At 35.3% G+C, this 16,929-nt stretch overlaps 1 protein-coding gene across 1 annotated transcript in view; it reads right to left on the bottom strand.

Moving 5' to 3' along the window:
* Positions 1–290: 290 nt before the first annotated feature.
* The window catches only part of PSPC1 (paraspeckle component 1), a gene marked incomplete at its 5' end in the record, with an annotated part of 38,104 nt that continues 21,465 nt past the window's right edge, over positions 291–16,929 (bottom strand). Inside the window, 3 exons of the mRNA XM_084274955.1 lie at positions 291–750; positions 3,805–3,974; positions 7,915–7,972. Of these exons, the coding sequence (XP_084131081.1) occupies positions 565–750; positions 3,805–3,974; positions 7,915–7,972 (414 nt within the window). The 3' untranslated portion in view covers positions 291–564. The remainder of the gene's footprint in view (positions 751–3,804; positions 3,975–7,914; positions 7,973–16,929) is intronic.

A 16,929-nucleotide genomic window follows, 5' to 3' on the forward strand; every position in this document is an offset into this window, starting at 1 on the left:
CTAGAGTTTGCAAAGGGAGACTGAGATGCAAGTACATGGTATCCTCGAGAACACTTTGTATAAAATCTGACGCTCTTCAAAAGTAAAAAAACAACAAAAGCAGTTATAAATCATTCATAGTATGTACTGCAACATGCAGTTTAGCTAAACAGATTCACTATTAAGAATGAACTTTCCTGACACATAGTAGAAAACGTAAAAATGAAAATGATGCCATTTATAATTAAGCATAAAATTATTCTCACCCAGTATTAGTAATAACATTTCCAAGATCCTTTCAAGTGTTTGTTGTATTTTATTTTAATCAGATAACCGCATGTTTTACAGCATAGTCACACATTGTATTTTGCTAGTCACAAACACATTGCCTTACATAATGATCCGCATCATTTCTGCTCTATGCTACAAAGCCTATGACTGAATACAAAAAAAGTTTTACAAAAGAAACTGTTTTAAAGACTACAATAACAATAAAACCGTTTCCAGATAACAGCTAAAATTATAAAGGCATATCACCGTATAGTTTCACTGGAATTTCTAAACAGTAAGGAATGAAGTTAAGTTTTAGTATCTGCGACGCTTGTTAGGTCCTTCAAAGTTGCCCCCTGGGTTTCCTCTACCAAAGCCACCAGGTCCACCACTCACGGCACCTACACCACTCATTGGCGGCTGCGGAGTTTCAGAGCCCGTTCTACTAACCAGAGGCGAACCCATCTGTGATGGGCCTCCTTGAGGGAATCTCTCATTATGCTAATACAAGTCCATTTGGAACGTGCCAAATGTGAGTTACAACAAAAACAAGTGATGTTGTCATGAAGTTCAGCAGATAGTCCAGCAGAATCAGGATCACACATAGAGGGAAGAAAGGAGCAATTCAATTAGTTATTATGGAAAAAGAGCTGGAAATTAAAGAGTGCTAATGTTACGCTCCAATTTTGTAAAGTGAATACAAAATTTAGAACTTAAGACCAACTCTGGTGCTGAATGTAAATTCATCCTTTCAAGCACATCTGAAGCAATACATGTTTTCTATGTAACAGAAGAGAAAGAATAATTTTATACCTGAGCCCTCTTCTGCCTTACATACCAACTACAAAGATTCTTCTTTAATTAAATTAAAACACAGAAACATTGACAAACTAGAAAAAAAAAAAAAAATCAGCTTTTCTATCTCTAGAGACTGCAGGTTTATTCTAGCCTGAAGACCTGTATACCCACTTCCATACCTGTAGATAGTTTAGTTCGTATTACCCAGTCAGCATTTTATATGGCCCTTCAGAAACCTTTAATTACACTTTGAAAACCCAGTCCAAAACCTGGCACAAGGTGACAAAACGTGTAACTGAACTACGCTTAGCTAAAAAATAACCCCAACAACTTAGTATGTTATCTGAAGCTTAACCTGAAATATCAATATAAGATGAAGACCCAGTTAATGTTCCATTTATTGGCCCTAGTTCTGTGCTAGTATTAATAAAAGTATAAGCTCTTACACAGATTAATCTGGCTATTGCAGTTAATACCTGAAACAGAAAACCTGCATCTGAGCACTTGTACTTCAGTATTTAAGCAAATGTTCAAAAACAAAACCCCACATGTTGAAACCTAAAGCATTAACTCATCATAACAAACCATTAAAAGCATTGCTACATGGTACTGTCAAACCTTTAAACTCATTTAACTGTTGAGAACAGTTACACTTTCAGAAGAAATTTCTTCTGTACAGAGACCTGCATTAACCACCCAGATATTCAGAGTTCAACAACAGTTGAGATAGATACCCAAATCAGACAAGAATTCTTCTGAAAGTCTAACTCCAGTAATAGTAGTGGAGCTCAACAGTTCTGAAGTCTGCTAATTCACATATTATGCTAAAGCAGCATTGTAACTATATAAAAATATATGCAACTTAGATCACAGTTGTATATATATATGTGCATCATCAAAATTTGACATGGAATAAGAAAAAAGTTGCTGCAACAGCTGCATAAAGATCTACTACTGCCCTGAAGTACCTTAAAATCTGCAGCATGGATTAAAAATTGTTTTTTAATTGTCTAATTTAAAAAATGAAAACTGTCTGTAAAGAGGTATTTCCATTTCCCTCCATGGAAATTGAAATTAAGTCTTACAGTGTTTTAGTAGTGAGTCCTCCTTTAAAGTGTCTTTTCAACAACAGGAAAAATATAGTAAGGTTATGCCTTTCTGGAGGGGCCTGTCTCCCAAATTAAAAACCTTAGAAGTTAAAAAAAGCATCTAATTTGTCCTTCAGTATCATGCAGAAAAAACAGGAGTTAAAAAAATTAAAACATGCATCTTTTGATATGTCAGTATATATTCCCTGTATTTCCAAACCTGGAATGACTTTTTGTAGAAAAACAACAGTTTAGGATCAATACCATTATTTACAATACCATGTTCTTTTCCTTACACCTCTTTATCAGTGTCTATATAATCAAAAGAGAATGGAGACATTCAAGGTCAGGCTTCATGAAGCTCTGAGTGATGTGATATAGTTAAAGGTGTCCCTGCTTATTGCAGGGGGATGGACTAGATGACCTTTAAAGATCCCTTCCAGCCTAACTCATTCTACGATTCTATGAATGTTCCAGAGGTGACCAGTAACAGAGTGGTCTCCAGGAAAAGCATCTCTGAAAACAGTACTTTGTGAAAAGCCCCCTGCTCACCTTGTGAGAAATGATACAAGTGGTAAAATGAGCCAGATCCTATAATGTAAAGCAAGATCCTTTCCTTCAACTGGTAAAAACCAGATTTTTGGCTAATCTAATTTTCCTCTAAGGAACAAAGGATTTTGTCCAAACTCCATTACAGATTGCTCAATCGCAGGCAGATACTTTGTAGAGGGCATATATAAAACAATACAGCTAGAAAATGCTTCTACATTCCAGTACTACTGTAATGGAGTCATTGTTTAAATTATCTTGTCCTCTGTATCACACCACCACTACAACATCCCAAAGACTGAGATTGAGAAATGTGTAAAAATGATATAGTTGTTTCTCTACATAAGACATTACAGCTAGGAAAAGTGACTGGCTATGAGAACAGAGCAAAAATGGCTTGTGCTTTAACTGCATCCCAATGGATATCTTGCTCCTAATAAAAACATTCCAGATGTATACAAGTCATTCCCTACTACCACCCTCGGCAGCTGGGCAATCCTATTTTTCTTCTATTGATGAGATAGTTATCCCTAACAGCTGTTGGCATATTTTCCAGGTGATGTAACTAGTGTCATAACCTCATGCTTTCAACAGTGTTAGAAAGGAAATTCAAAAAACCCACTAAAGTCACGTTAAAAAATTGTTTACACAAAGATATCTTCACACTACATGGCTTCCAACATTTAGCTGTTCACCAAAAACCCCAACAAGGTAATACATCAGCTTTAGTCTTGCAAAGAAGAAACAGCAAATGCGTAAATTTACAAATTATGCCTGTCTGTTGCTGTATGTGATTTCCTTCTATCAGTGGATTCTTTGTGACAGGTCATACATGCAAAGTTTTACCACAAGTGCTGTACATTCTAACCTCAATTTGAATTCTTGTTACTGATGAAAGAACTCACCCTTTTCCTAAAGGAAGTAGGATTTTCATAGTAATACCAAATAAAGATTTCCCTTCTGTGCTGTAAATTATTTGCATGAACAAGCTTTAGAAATTACTTTTAGTAGATCCAAAACCTGTAACATTTGATTACTCAGTGTGAAAATATCTTTGGTAACAAATATGGGCCATAAGACATGACAGCTATTCAAAGTAATTAAATTTGTGATACATTACCACTGTTCCATTATCTGGCATCATTGGTGTTCCCATATTTGCAGCTCCTTCTGGTCCCATGGAAGGACCAGGACCCATTGCAGGGCCAGGTAAAGTTCCTCTGTTGTTCATATTCATACCCATCATTGGAGGAGGGCCTTGGTTACCAGCAGGTGCTGGGCTAAACGCATCTATGCAAAACAATCTATACTTAGAGCTGTCCTATCTGAATTTTACAAGAATAAACAAACAACTTACAGTATTTTAAAAGCCAAATGTACAAGACTTCCAATGCTTGAAATAAAAAAAAAAATATACATTCTTTGAGACTGTACATTTACCTCAATCATCTGCTTTTAAACAGATTTAGATATTAATTTGCAGTAGTTAATCTGCCTTGTGTAGTTAAAAATCTTGAACTATGTATTTAAACATAGCTATACAGTTTCTATCCAGGAATTTAAGTGTTTATATAGCACACACACACATATATATGGGCAGTATATCCACCACAAATTACCAAAAATGTCAAGTGATTTTGCAGTAATTGGCAGTTGTAAGGCAACTTGGATCTTTTGGGATCATAACATATTAAATCTACATTTGCAAGAACTGTTCTACCAGCATTATGTTAACTATATATCCTTTTACAGTATATTCATCTAACATCAAAAAGCAGTAACAAAAATGGTACACAACTTCAAAATCAATCATCTGTAATTCAGCATAAGTAGAATTTAACATTTAAATGCTATTTAGTATAGTGAAAGTACCAGAAAACTACAGGAAGTTTTGTTAGAACTGGAGGAGACTGTTCTGCCACTTTCAAAATTCTGATGCATTGTAAGATGTAGAAGAAAAGCTTAAAAACCTTATTTGAGGAGATCACTTAGCTGTAATATTGCATTAGGAAACACCATTCTGCCTGTAGCCACTAATATACATAACAGGTAGATAAAACTGCCTTCAGAACATTTTCTCATGTTATTAGAAAGAAGTCTGATTATATAGAACATTTACATCTGCTATTATAAAATACTGTCAACTTTAAGACTGGTGGTGATGCATTACCTCCCCCATCCCCAACAATGACGCAACCTTTTCAACCAAAAGCACACATCCAAAATTTGACACTGGAAAGAGATATGCCTTTGGAATCTAGCCTACGTTTTAAGTCATGACAACATACAAGACTATTGAGGTACCTGACGTTGCTAGACTTAATAAGCTTGGTATTTTTACTTTAAAAATCAATTCTCACCACAGCAGTAACTTTAATAATGAATATATAAATGTACATCATTGTAAGCAGGCCACTTAGCACAGATACAGGACTGTGACTATCTGTAGGAAAGCAAAACGCAATCTTTATTACTTGCTCCGTACCCATAGCACAGCAGTCAGTGAAACCACTGCATCCAAGATACTGCTGCTGAAACTGTAGAATCTGGACTTGATCTTGTTCTAATCTTGGATTAGGCCAACTGCAAGCTGTTTAGCAAAAAACAACCCATGCAACACAGTAGCACGTGTAAAGTTCTAAACATGGGGGGTTTTTTTTGACAAAAATCCTGTAATTTTGAAAAGCAGAAGTTATTCGATCTTAGTAACTGGAAACTCCAGGACCTACTGGTAAGACACTAAGCAAAAGCAAAGGTATGCTCAAGTCAGATCCTTCTTACCTACCCATGAGCATGATCCATTCATCAGCAGGTAGACTGTGCTACAATTCAAGAGAATTACAGTTGAATATGCTCTAAAGCTGGTTTTCTGTGTCATCCATTCAGTGACCAAGTATGGAAGGAAGGAAAGGTCTAAATTGCCAATATAAGGAGAAACCTTTCTTTTCAGAGCCTCCAAGTACTCTGGAGGACTATCATGCTGGCAGCACTAAGTGCTGGGTGGTAGTGCCATTAACTAAAAGCAGTCAGTGCTTAATTATTGTAACTGGCTCACCAGTCTAATTAAACTTAGCCAGCTGGCCACACACATCTAGTGTTCACTTAGACTGTAACAAAGTTTTTATCCCGTGTCATACAAATGCACCGTATCGTTTCCATGGTGACATACAGCAATCTATACTATAAAACCCCTGTATGTATGAAGCCAGCTTCAGGCAGTCAGGTCTGGCAGGAGGACAGCTAGGTAGTTAAGTACAAGGGAAGAGTGGGGTCTTGCACTGTTTCAGCAAAAGGCCACTCTGGGAGGTTAGCTATCCATCAGAGGTGCTTCTAGCTCCAAAGCAGCCCCACCCCCCCCCCCCCAAGAGCTAACCACCTGACCACCTTTTCTTTTTGGTGAGACACTGATGTTAGCAGTTAATTCACTGGACCAGCTTCAACAACAGGCAGAAAGCAGTCATCAGTGTTCATGCCACAATTCACCAACATTTAATTTTTACTTTTTTTTTTAGAAGTCTTTTTCTGAGATCTGGAGGGCTGAAAAAGTATACTCTAAGTGTCCAAACTGTACTGTCTGGTATGGCCATAGTTAATAATCCTCATCAATACAGAAACAGGATTTCCCCCCATATTGAAAGGTTTATCGGCTTCACTCAGCATTACAGATCTAGTTAAGCACTATTATGAGGCATACAGATTCTCTCAGAATTTGCTTGCCACAGAAAACACAATAATGAGCAGTGCTGCACAAATCAGCTCAACACCAATTAAATCCATCGCAGAGGTACCTTATCTTGCTTTCTAATAGCACTACCATACAGGTTATCTCCATTACAGATGATACTCCAGATCCCCACGTCCCACACTATCTATTGCTATAGATATTTTTTCCTTTTTAAAAATAGTTCACTCTTCCTAGAACTTTTTCTTTCTTTCTAAAAGCATTTGTTTCAAATTCAAAATCAAGTCATGGCACAAAGCTTATAAAGCAAGACTATGATGAAGATCACTGTTGAACATTAAAACCTGAGAAGAAAGGGGCGGTGCTGTAAGTAGTCATGTAAAATTTGAACATAAAAAGTGTATCTTGTGGATTTGGACAACCGGCACAGTATCAGTATATACAAAGTTTCCCAATTAAATGAAATTTTCAATCAGATTACAATCATATGTAAAAGTACCACTACAAAATACTAATAAATCTATTCACAATTTATGCTTCAGCTTATTATTTGGTTATAACTTCAGAATTAGATTTTTAGAGCTTTAGATTTTTAAAGCTCTTCTTTACTTAAAGAAAAAGCATGTTTCCATTTTGCGGCTCTAAATCTGTCTCAGTAAATGCAAGGAAGAGGTGGAAAATGTATTTTAAAATCTGGACCAAGCAGATTCATTAGTCTATAAATTCAGATTACTCAAAAAGGTCAAGTAACACTGTCTACTGAGTTTATGTTCTCTTAAAATACACAAAAATAGTATTAATTTTACTTTAAACTATCATCCCAGTCTATTTTAAATGAACATCAGGAAGTTTCCAACAGATACGACAGTTAATACAATTTACTAAAATTCAGTTTTTTAAATAAAAATTTTAGTCTTGTTTAAAAGCAGATATTCTGGATAAGCAAGGTTCCAAACTCTTTCAAGTCTGGATATAAAGAGTAAGGCCTGATTATGAAGGAACAGTTTTTAGCAGTGACAATACTTTAAAAATCTCAAAAATGAACTGAGAACATTTGCAAATACAGATTTGCAATAAATTAGTTAGAATATTATTCATTAACCCTCTGTCAGGTATGTCAAGAAGAATTTACCAATTTAAAGCTCAACCTCTTTTCACTGCCTGCAGTGAAATAGTCTCAAATACTCTGAATAGGTAAATCCCTCCAAAAGAATGCCAAATAGCTCCCAAACAGAAAATTCCTCTTTTGTATGAATTTCTAAAGCATCACCTTTCCCTGCCTTTTTGTTTCTCTTGTCTTGCACATCATCTCCCACAGGTCGTCAAAACAATAAAGACACACCAGGGTAGGGGAGCTGAGAGACTACACTGTTTGGAAGCAAACAGGAGGGTTTATTTCCTAATACGGGTTACTCCTTTTTACAGTAGTTGTCACTAATTAATGTACATGTACATTATGTGCAACATATGTAACATATGGGTAACATGTACAGTCCCAAAGAACAATACATTTTACATTATAGAAGCCTTTTTCCTTCAGATCCCTACCTCCCATGTTTATTGCTCCACGAGGACCCATATCACCCATTCTCATTTCCTGTTCTCTCTGAAAGTAAACATAGTTTTCATGGTCAACCTATCATTCTTAGAACTCAAAAACATTCCCATTTACTCCATGAAAATAAAAATTTTCAAGTTTTAGATGTTTTCACTGATTACAAAATATAAAAGGAATAAAGTTAAGTTAAACTATACTTCCCTGTACTTATAAAATCAAATGTAACAGTAAGTTCAATATTACAATGCTGAACGTTTCTGCATAATGCTAAAGGTTAAATATCACAAGTTTTTCTCATCAGATGCAGCAATCAAAAGCTCCCAAACAGTTACATGATCAACTGCAAATAAATCTGTCTTCACAGTCACATACATAAATTAGTATATTTATATTTATCTGCACAAGAAGAGGTCTTATTACTGTATTGCCTAAAGGCCGTGGTTCAATAATACAGTCAATCTGGCTTAACAACTCAAAAATGCTTGTGTTGATTGGAAACCGAGTTCTCACATGTTACATTATGGTTTCTAAACTCAATCTGCCAGTTCATCTTTGTTCAAATAGTTATGACTTAATTCAGTGATAAGTACTTTTTTGATAAATTATATCATGCTATTGATGCATTAATTCAGATACTGACAATCCTTCTGAAACCGTAATAAAAATGTAGGATCAACAGAAACTATACAACATGCATTTATACTGAGCAGACAGACAACACACCAAACAGATCCAACTGCAAGAGTTCTGACATTACTGATCATGAACCACGGCCTGCTATGAAACAATACCCAAGAGGTGCCCAGTGGCAACCATCATCACTTAAGGGAAAACAAAGTACACCTATCACAGATAATTCCGAGACATTTTAGTATTACTGTTTGCATCAAAAGGATGAAATAGAAACAAATTCACATTTTAAAATGAAAACTAATGAAAAATAAATACATTCTCATGACTTGTCTGCAAGAATGTTAACCTATACGCCACTCTTAGTGAACACACCTGCTGAGACAAGCATATAAAAAAAAATGTTTACCTGATTCTGAAAATCATTCCACTTATTATTTAAGAGTATAAGTTCAGATGCACTTTGAAAACAATTCCATATACCAGGCAACTGAATCAGTCTTGCTAAAAGCAATCTTTAAATGAAAATATTAATCACGTTGCAACACTTTCATAGTATTTTTACTGTTTAACAAAACTCCTTTTCATTCATTCATGTTTCAGATGTCAAATGAGTCATCACCTTCAGAGACAAAGCAGCAGACACCAATACTGAACAGTTAATAGCTTTGTAAAAATAGGCTGGTATGGGAAATTGTCCTAAGATACATGACAAATGGCCCTCAAGTCAAGTTTTTGATATATCATATTTACCTAGCAAATTTACTTAGCATCAGCAGATTATACACCAATTTTGAAAAAAATATGGAGAGGAAAAGTAAGGCCTCATAACAGACACGGGCAGGTTTTAAGGTCCAGCCCTGAAAAGCCATTGATGAATATTAAGGACCAAGAACTCACATTAAAACTTTGTAACAGAACATGCACCTGCTCTTTCTGTCAGACATTTCACAATAAAGTCAACTGACATTTTAAATCAAATCAGCAGCCCTATTAGAATTACCCATACCCGCAAATCAATACCAGTGAGTTAATTACAAAATCAGCATACAACCTTATTGATATTAGTCGTCTTTCACAGCTCAGCCCTGACACAAAGCAGCAAGGTATATCATCCCTAACGTCAACCCCCACCACTATCACAGGACACCACGGTGACTATCAGTTTATGTTAAGCAGACTGCGCATACGTGCATGCGTGCATGTCCTGCTTCCACACATGCACATGCCACACACAGCTGAGACAGATACTCTTTAGCTGTGAGGGAAAGTACCAGATTTTGAATTACTGCACATAACTAATTTGATGCATCACAGCTGTAACTGTAAGGGTTTTTTAATGTGAGATGTACCACATAAGGCAAGGCAGAGTACAGTACCATCTAGATACAAATGTTAAGTACAGAGCAATAAAGCTCTGAAAGTTACTAGAATGTAACTTTAATTTGCAAAGGACAGAAGCATTGGCATGCTACAATGCACGCTCTTTTAAAATCATATGACACTTCTGAGCAATAAACTGTTTTTTTCTCAGCTTGAAATGCTTAAGTACAACAAAAGAGAGGTGTAGAACTTACACTTTAGTCTAATCTAACTTCCGTAACGAAAAACACTCAGTAGTTATTTGCCATTTTGTAGCTTTAAATTTTGTGTTCAATTATCTCCCTATAAAAATATTTTAGCTATAGACTCAAGATCCATAAATGCACCCTATGATCTCTGCTACCTGTTTATCTGTCAACATGCCTACAAGAATTATTATTACTCCTATCGGTGCATATTAACAACTTATCGCATGCTTTTGGATTTTCAGCATGGGGAAATCCTTCTATACTGTTAACACAGAATTAGCAAGTTTAAAACAAATTCTCTGTGAAAGAAAATACTCAATTTCAAACATTAACAGACAGCATATATCATTAATGTAAGTGAATGCTTGACATACTAAATATAAAAACATTTACTGGGAGAATATGCCAAAACCTGTAGTTGCAGCAGTCCAAATGGTAACAAAAATCCAGTCCTATGCCATACAAACCATGTCCCAGATAGCTACTTACTATGTGAGCACAAACAAGTTACTGCAGGTAAGTCAGGTCAACTATTCAGTGGGGCTTGCCCAAAATATAACAGAAGGGAATACCAACACACAGTTATGAGAGCAGGTGAACCAGGGCTGGCTGATATTCCAGCCCACCAGAGGGCTTTGCTCTTGGCTGCTCAAGCCCTTTGCAGAACACAAGGACAGCCTTATCTTCTCAGAGCTTCTTTTCCTCACTACGCAACTGCGCATTCTTCTGTTGAGTAGCAGACTGCTTCAGCCCCTTCCCTGAAGCCACCCATAACTACCAGTAACAGGGAGTTAAAATTGAGCAGCCAGAGAGAAGGGCTAGTTTTTTACTAGGTAAGTATGCAGGGAGGCGATTAAGAACCTCTGAAGTCACCCGGTACCTGGGAAAACAACTTAAACTGGAAGAGAACATGAAAAACGGATGATATGCAGTAATAGGGGAAAAGAAAGACATAAGACAAAGGACGTATAGTAAAGTGTCATTTAACCTTTGGGAAGGTAAAAAAAATACAAAAGGAAGCAAACATAGAGTAATATCCTATTGTAAGAGAGTAATTGTTTACACAACCCAAAAGAAAGCTTTCTAAATTACTTCTATGGCAGGATTCTTGCAAAATACTTCAGAGCTCACTAATCCAAACAAACCTCAAGAAGGTCCAATTTATCTGATGAATATGATTCATCATTTGTTTTTAGAAAAAACCTGCTATGATGGTAAGTACTGCATTATTCTTGCTAACTGTTTTAGATATGAGCATGACTTTAACATCAGCTGTTAAAAGGAGATCTACACAAAAATAATGTATATGCTGCATATTCAAATTACATACACATTGGCCATTTAATATAGTACGGATTCTCCTCTTCTCACACGTATCAGAACCAAGAATTCTTGGTCGATTCAGGTACACAATGCATGATGTTCTTGCACTTCAATTACCACTGATACCAGCAGTCTAAGCATGCAGAAAACTGCCATGCTGATTATTCTAGGTTTGATTTTTATATTCACTCTATAAAACCGTGAAACTGACTGTTTTGAAAAGACACCTAAGAATCGATACGGGAGAATATATCTGATGCAATTTCCTTCTTACACTGAAAATAAAAATACAAGCAGTTATAAAAACTGGGTTTTTTAACTTACAAACAAATACTACTTTTTTCCTCAGAAAGAGGCCTGGTAGTTGCAGCAGCCCAAGGAAAATTAAAAATGTCACCAAAATGATGCAATGTTCATGGTAACAAAAGTGTCAAAAAAATTATAGTATGGAATAAATAGAGTATTTTAAAACAGCAAAAAGCAATGTATCAACAGAGAATATTAAGACAGATCATACAGTTGCCCTCAAGTGTTTGTGGCCAGGAGATGCACTTCCCAATTAACATCGGACTATTCATTGCTCTTTCAGCTAACGAATAGTGACCAATATACTGCTAAGACATAGCATCAAAAAAAGCCTTTAAAAAACCCCCTAATACTTATCCCATAAACATTAAACATGCACATCAAAATGTAACTTAATTAGCACTTTACCTAGGTTGCGTGTGTAGAGCAAAATGTAATCCCAGTGCTGTTGATTCTAACCTTTCATTAACATGGAAACTGAATTATATTCTCTAAAGAGACTTAATATTTGTCAAAATACATTTGATACTTCTGTACCTCTTTCTAGAATTCGTTTCTCCCTTCTAGAGTAGTTTGTTTCATTAAGTTATTTCTAGAAAATAAAAATTTCCAAAGGCCTCTCCAGGAGGGTTAAAACCCTTCAATCTTATACAGAGTTGTAATTTACTCCTGTATTTTTAAGACATAAATCATACAAGTGGTTAAAACTGCTAGTTTGGCAATCAAAAGTAGAATTTGGGGGACAGTTCTGATTGTGCATTATTTGCCTTTTCCTCACAATATTCTATTAGTTCACAACTAGCTCACTGGAAGTTAAAACTACCTCTTCCACCAGCCCTTCTTGTCACCTTTTCCTTTTTGGTTACCCAACAAGTAAGAACTATATATAATATCCAAAAGTTACAACATTGCAAAATAGTTCATTTTATTCCATCACATGCAGCAGTAATAAATATTAGTAGCAAAAAATACTGATATTTCAAAATACCAAGATTTCTTTGTGCTCCTGAGCACTGCAACCTAAATCCAGAGCTAATTCCTCCTCTGAGCTGGGCGTCATACTAGATGATTCCAGAGATCTCTTCCAGCTTCAACTACTCAAGAACTCTATGAACTTAATAAGAGCTCCCACTCAGTGGTTTGAAAAAAATAAAGTTCTTTTCTCTCACACAAAATTACACATGAAAGTGCATTAAATTAGTTAACTAATGTAGCTATAAAGCACGTAGCATACAGAAAACTACACAGGCCTATTTTTAAATCAGAACTCTAATGAAAAGAATTTTCATTCAGTTTAATAGCTGCCAGCAGGAAATGGTCTTTGAGAAAAACATTCTAACAGGGCTAAAGCAGATAAAGCAAATTTCCTCCTTGGTGACTCAAGAGTTGATGAGGATGACTCACTAAATCACATCATTAAAAAAACCCTAACCGTTGCAACACTTATCATATCAGTTAAAACAGGAATAAGCATTGCATTAATATATGCAGATACATATATTCCAATATATGCTGCAAGTTGGGAAGAGATTCCTAGTGGTAGTAACAGAGATAATTATAGCTGTTGAAAAAAAAATAATCCCAGTTTTCCTTATGGAAAAAAAGATTTGTAGTCTAATGCTTTTCTTAAACTTTTCCATCGTTTCAGTAAGACTGTAAAAGTAGTATCAATGTTATTAAAATAGGGGAATTTATTTTAAAACTATTTAACAGGAGAAGCATAGGAATGTATTTGGGAATTTGTTTTGAGTTTTTAAAAAAAATCTGTATTTGCGTTTTGTTTTGCAACAAGAAAGGTCTTGACTTCTCTAAAGTCCTTCTCTCATTTCCCTTAACACTGGAAAAAGATTGCAGTTTTACATGAGAGAAGGACACACACAGCCTCAACACTTCCACCCTACAGAATTAGAAGAAACTTTCCAAAAGGAAGTTGCATTTTCTCTCAAAGCCACTTTTATTTTAATACCAGCCATTTCTGGTCTTTATAAGATGGAATACAATTTAAGATCCTTGCTTTGGTAAAACTAGCTTCTACTTTCCAAAAACCTGCAAGTTGTTAGGTATTTTTGGGAGACTGTGGTGTTACCTAACTTTGTTTCTCACACCATCCTCCTACAGCTGCATGCAAAACGCAACCTGAAGAAGAGGTGACTTCCTTTCAATAATACATATGATGTTTAAGTCAGGTCTACACTGACAGTTTCTGGAAGAGAAAGCAGTTCAACTGCACTAACGTTACTCACATTATAAAGACATTTAGGAGACAGCTCACTAACCAGCAACATTTAATAATGCCCTGAAAGAAAATATTCTTTAATACAGAAGAGACAGCTGCTAGATTAATCTAAAAAAGGTAAGCCCACAGACCACCTGTAGGCTCCTCAAATTTCTAAGCATCAAGGAGACTGAAAGATCCTAGAAAGCACAACACATTTCTACTTAAGACTATAATGTAAATCTCACCATCTTTGAGTGCTAACATGCAGTGTCATCTACAGCAGCTGCAGCTCTTAGTAACGTAATCTGATTTACAAGTATTGACAATGCTCAAGAATAATCATTACATTATTATTATTCTCAAAAGATAGTGCTACAAGTAATCTTTTTGTCTTAAGACTAGTTTCAACATGACTTGCAAGATTTTAAGCTTTTATCAAAACCTGTTATCTACCAACAGCAGAGTAGATTAATTACTTGCTGTTGTAGCAATGGTCTGGAAAAATCGCATCTCATATTTCCAAATATGACTGCTGTTTGTAAAAGACAGCAGACCACATGTTCTTTCCTTTGAAATGCAACAGAACCATTATCTACCCGACTGATAGACCTGGCTGAAGTTCTTTCGAGGAAAAAGTTAACTCAAAATGCTTAATAACTTAAGAGTAAAACCTGTCTGCAGTATAATCTTAGTCTCAGTAAATTGTTAAAATACTGTGAAAAACTGGGGTTTTTTCCTCAAACTACACTTGGGGTAGAAAGTAAACTAGATTAGGAAAACAGTCTAAAATACTTGCAACAACTGTTATACAATGGAGACTTTTTTTTCACTCCTATGTCATGAAAAGTAGGAAGTATCGACTGCTCTGAACTACAGGAGTAAGACAAACTAGAAAAGACAAATTCAAATTTATGTGAAAAAAGTGTGAATACTCATTATTAGTTTTCATCTCATATCAAGTGAATAAAAGAATACTTACTGTCTGAGACAGAAAAGGCGGTAGTGTAATCCTTGGTGAAACGACACTTTATCAGTCACTTATTTAGATGCAGATATTCACCCACCTCCAATATTAAAAACTGACCAATGCTACTACAGAAGTTGTCTACATGCCTATAGAGATTTTCTCTGAATTTATATAGTGATCTTAAGACACTCAACTTGAGAACTGCAATAATTACAGAAAATATCCAGAAGTTAGTACCTTCAATGAAAGCATAAATAAAAAAATTTCATTAAAAAGCTTATGTGCTTTTTCAAGACCTTTTAACACAACTTCTGCAGCTTCACTTTACACAGAACTCATACTTTAGCAATGCTGTATTACAGGACAAAATTTCAAATATCAATCTAACCTAACAAAAAAAGATAATAAATTAAGCCAACATTTACCACAGAACCTACTCTGTCGATTCTGAACTTTGCTTCATATTGAGATTTAGGTCTTTTCTGCTTCATTATTTTGTCTTGTAGTTACTTACTGCTTCTTAGAATTTTAATTCTGTATTTAAGACACACTAATACGTCATTATTTCTGAGGCTTCTTCCCCACCTCTCCCATTTCCATTTGTTATAATACAGTAAAATATTATATATACACAACATCTACTGTATGACTAAAAAGGTTCCTCATTTTCTCACAACCTGTAGAAAACATTATTCACCAGCCAAAGAATTAAGGTACACAAAAGGGACAAATTGCACATAACAGCAACCAGGAATAAAATTAAAATACTTTAGTTCCATGCCTCTACTCAATCATCTTTACATCATTTCAGGTAAAGGAAGAGCCTACCATGTCCCTTCACTGTCTATGGCTCTACAGATGAAGCACTCACAGTATAGCTTTTTTTTTTTTTCAAGTGACATCATTGTTATTCCTGTTTGCTCTCAAATAATCAGAGGTACTCTGTCAAATTTCGATCTAACACTAACACTGTAAAGGAAGGTAAAACTCTTATTCTCAAATACGTTAAGGTAGAACTAAAAAATTCACCTGATAAAGGTGTTTAGAGAAGATAACCACTGGAAGTCCTTTAGAAACACAGGAAGATTATCTGAATACCAACTCTTCTAATAGTAACTTCTAATAGTCACTTAATGTAGTTCCACTGGAGTTGAGACACTTTAGATCCATGGAACTAATACATAGAAACACTTCTCCCATTGCCTACATTTTTTGAATGACTTGATGAAATTAAAAACAAATACGGTTCAACAGCTGAACATACTGCAATTTTTTTCATCTGTAATCAATTTAAGGCATTAACCTGTTAACTTACCTGCAAAACTGTTTTCTGAAAGTAATATCCACCATATCACTAAGTTTACAATGGATACATGTAATATCCACAATATATTAACATCTTTAGAGGCCTAATAGGAAATTTTATGCTGCATCTTAGAATACTCTGGATTTATTTTAGCTAAAGAAATGTAATCAGTGGGAGCATGGAGAATACCTTACTTTCAAAGAACACATTGCAATTTATTTAAATTAAGATGTACTCCCACAATTCACTTGGTGGGTGTGGAGTTCAAGGGCTGTTTAACCAGTAACAAAGGCTGGGCTAACTGTAATTGAGTGTTATAAAATAATGCTGCATTTTATATTTCCCAAATATTTTCTTTGCAAAGGAAACAAATCCAGGCATTAAAACAATGTAAACACTGAACGGATTCAAAACAATCTTCCCCAACTGCAAGATCAAGAATGAGATGAAGTGAAAGTCATCAATGTTTACTTCAAAGAAAAATTAACAACCCAGTCCTTTATCACCAAGTGCTTCCTAAATTGGAATATCAAAAATAACAGCACTAGTTATAGCCACAGCACACAAAATATCACTCTTTTCCGGACTTCTGTATTAAGAATTTTTCCTCACCGTGTAGATATTTTATATGTAGAATGAACTGCAATTGGGGGGCGGAAATAGTAACTGTAGTTGCTATCTTAT

The sequence above is a fragment of the Gallinula chloropus genome, assembly GCF_964237585.1.
Source record: "Gallinula chloropus genome assembly, chromosome: 1".
Lineage (NCBI taxonomy): Eukaryota > Metazoa > Chordata > Aves > Gruiformes > Rallidae > Gallinula > Gallinula chloropus.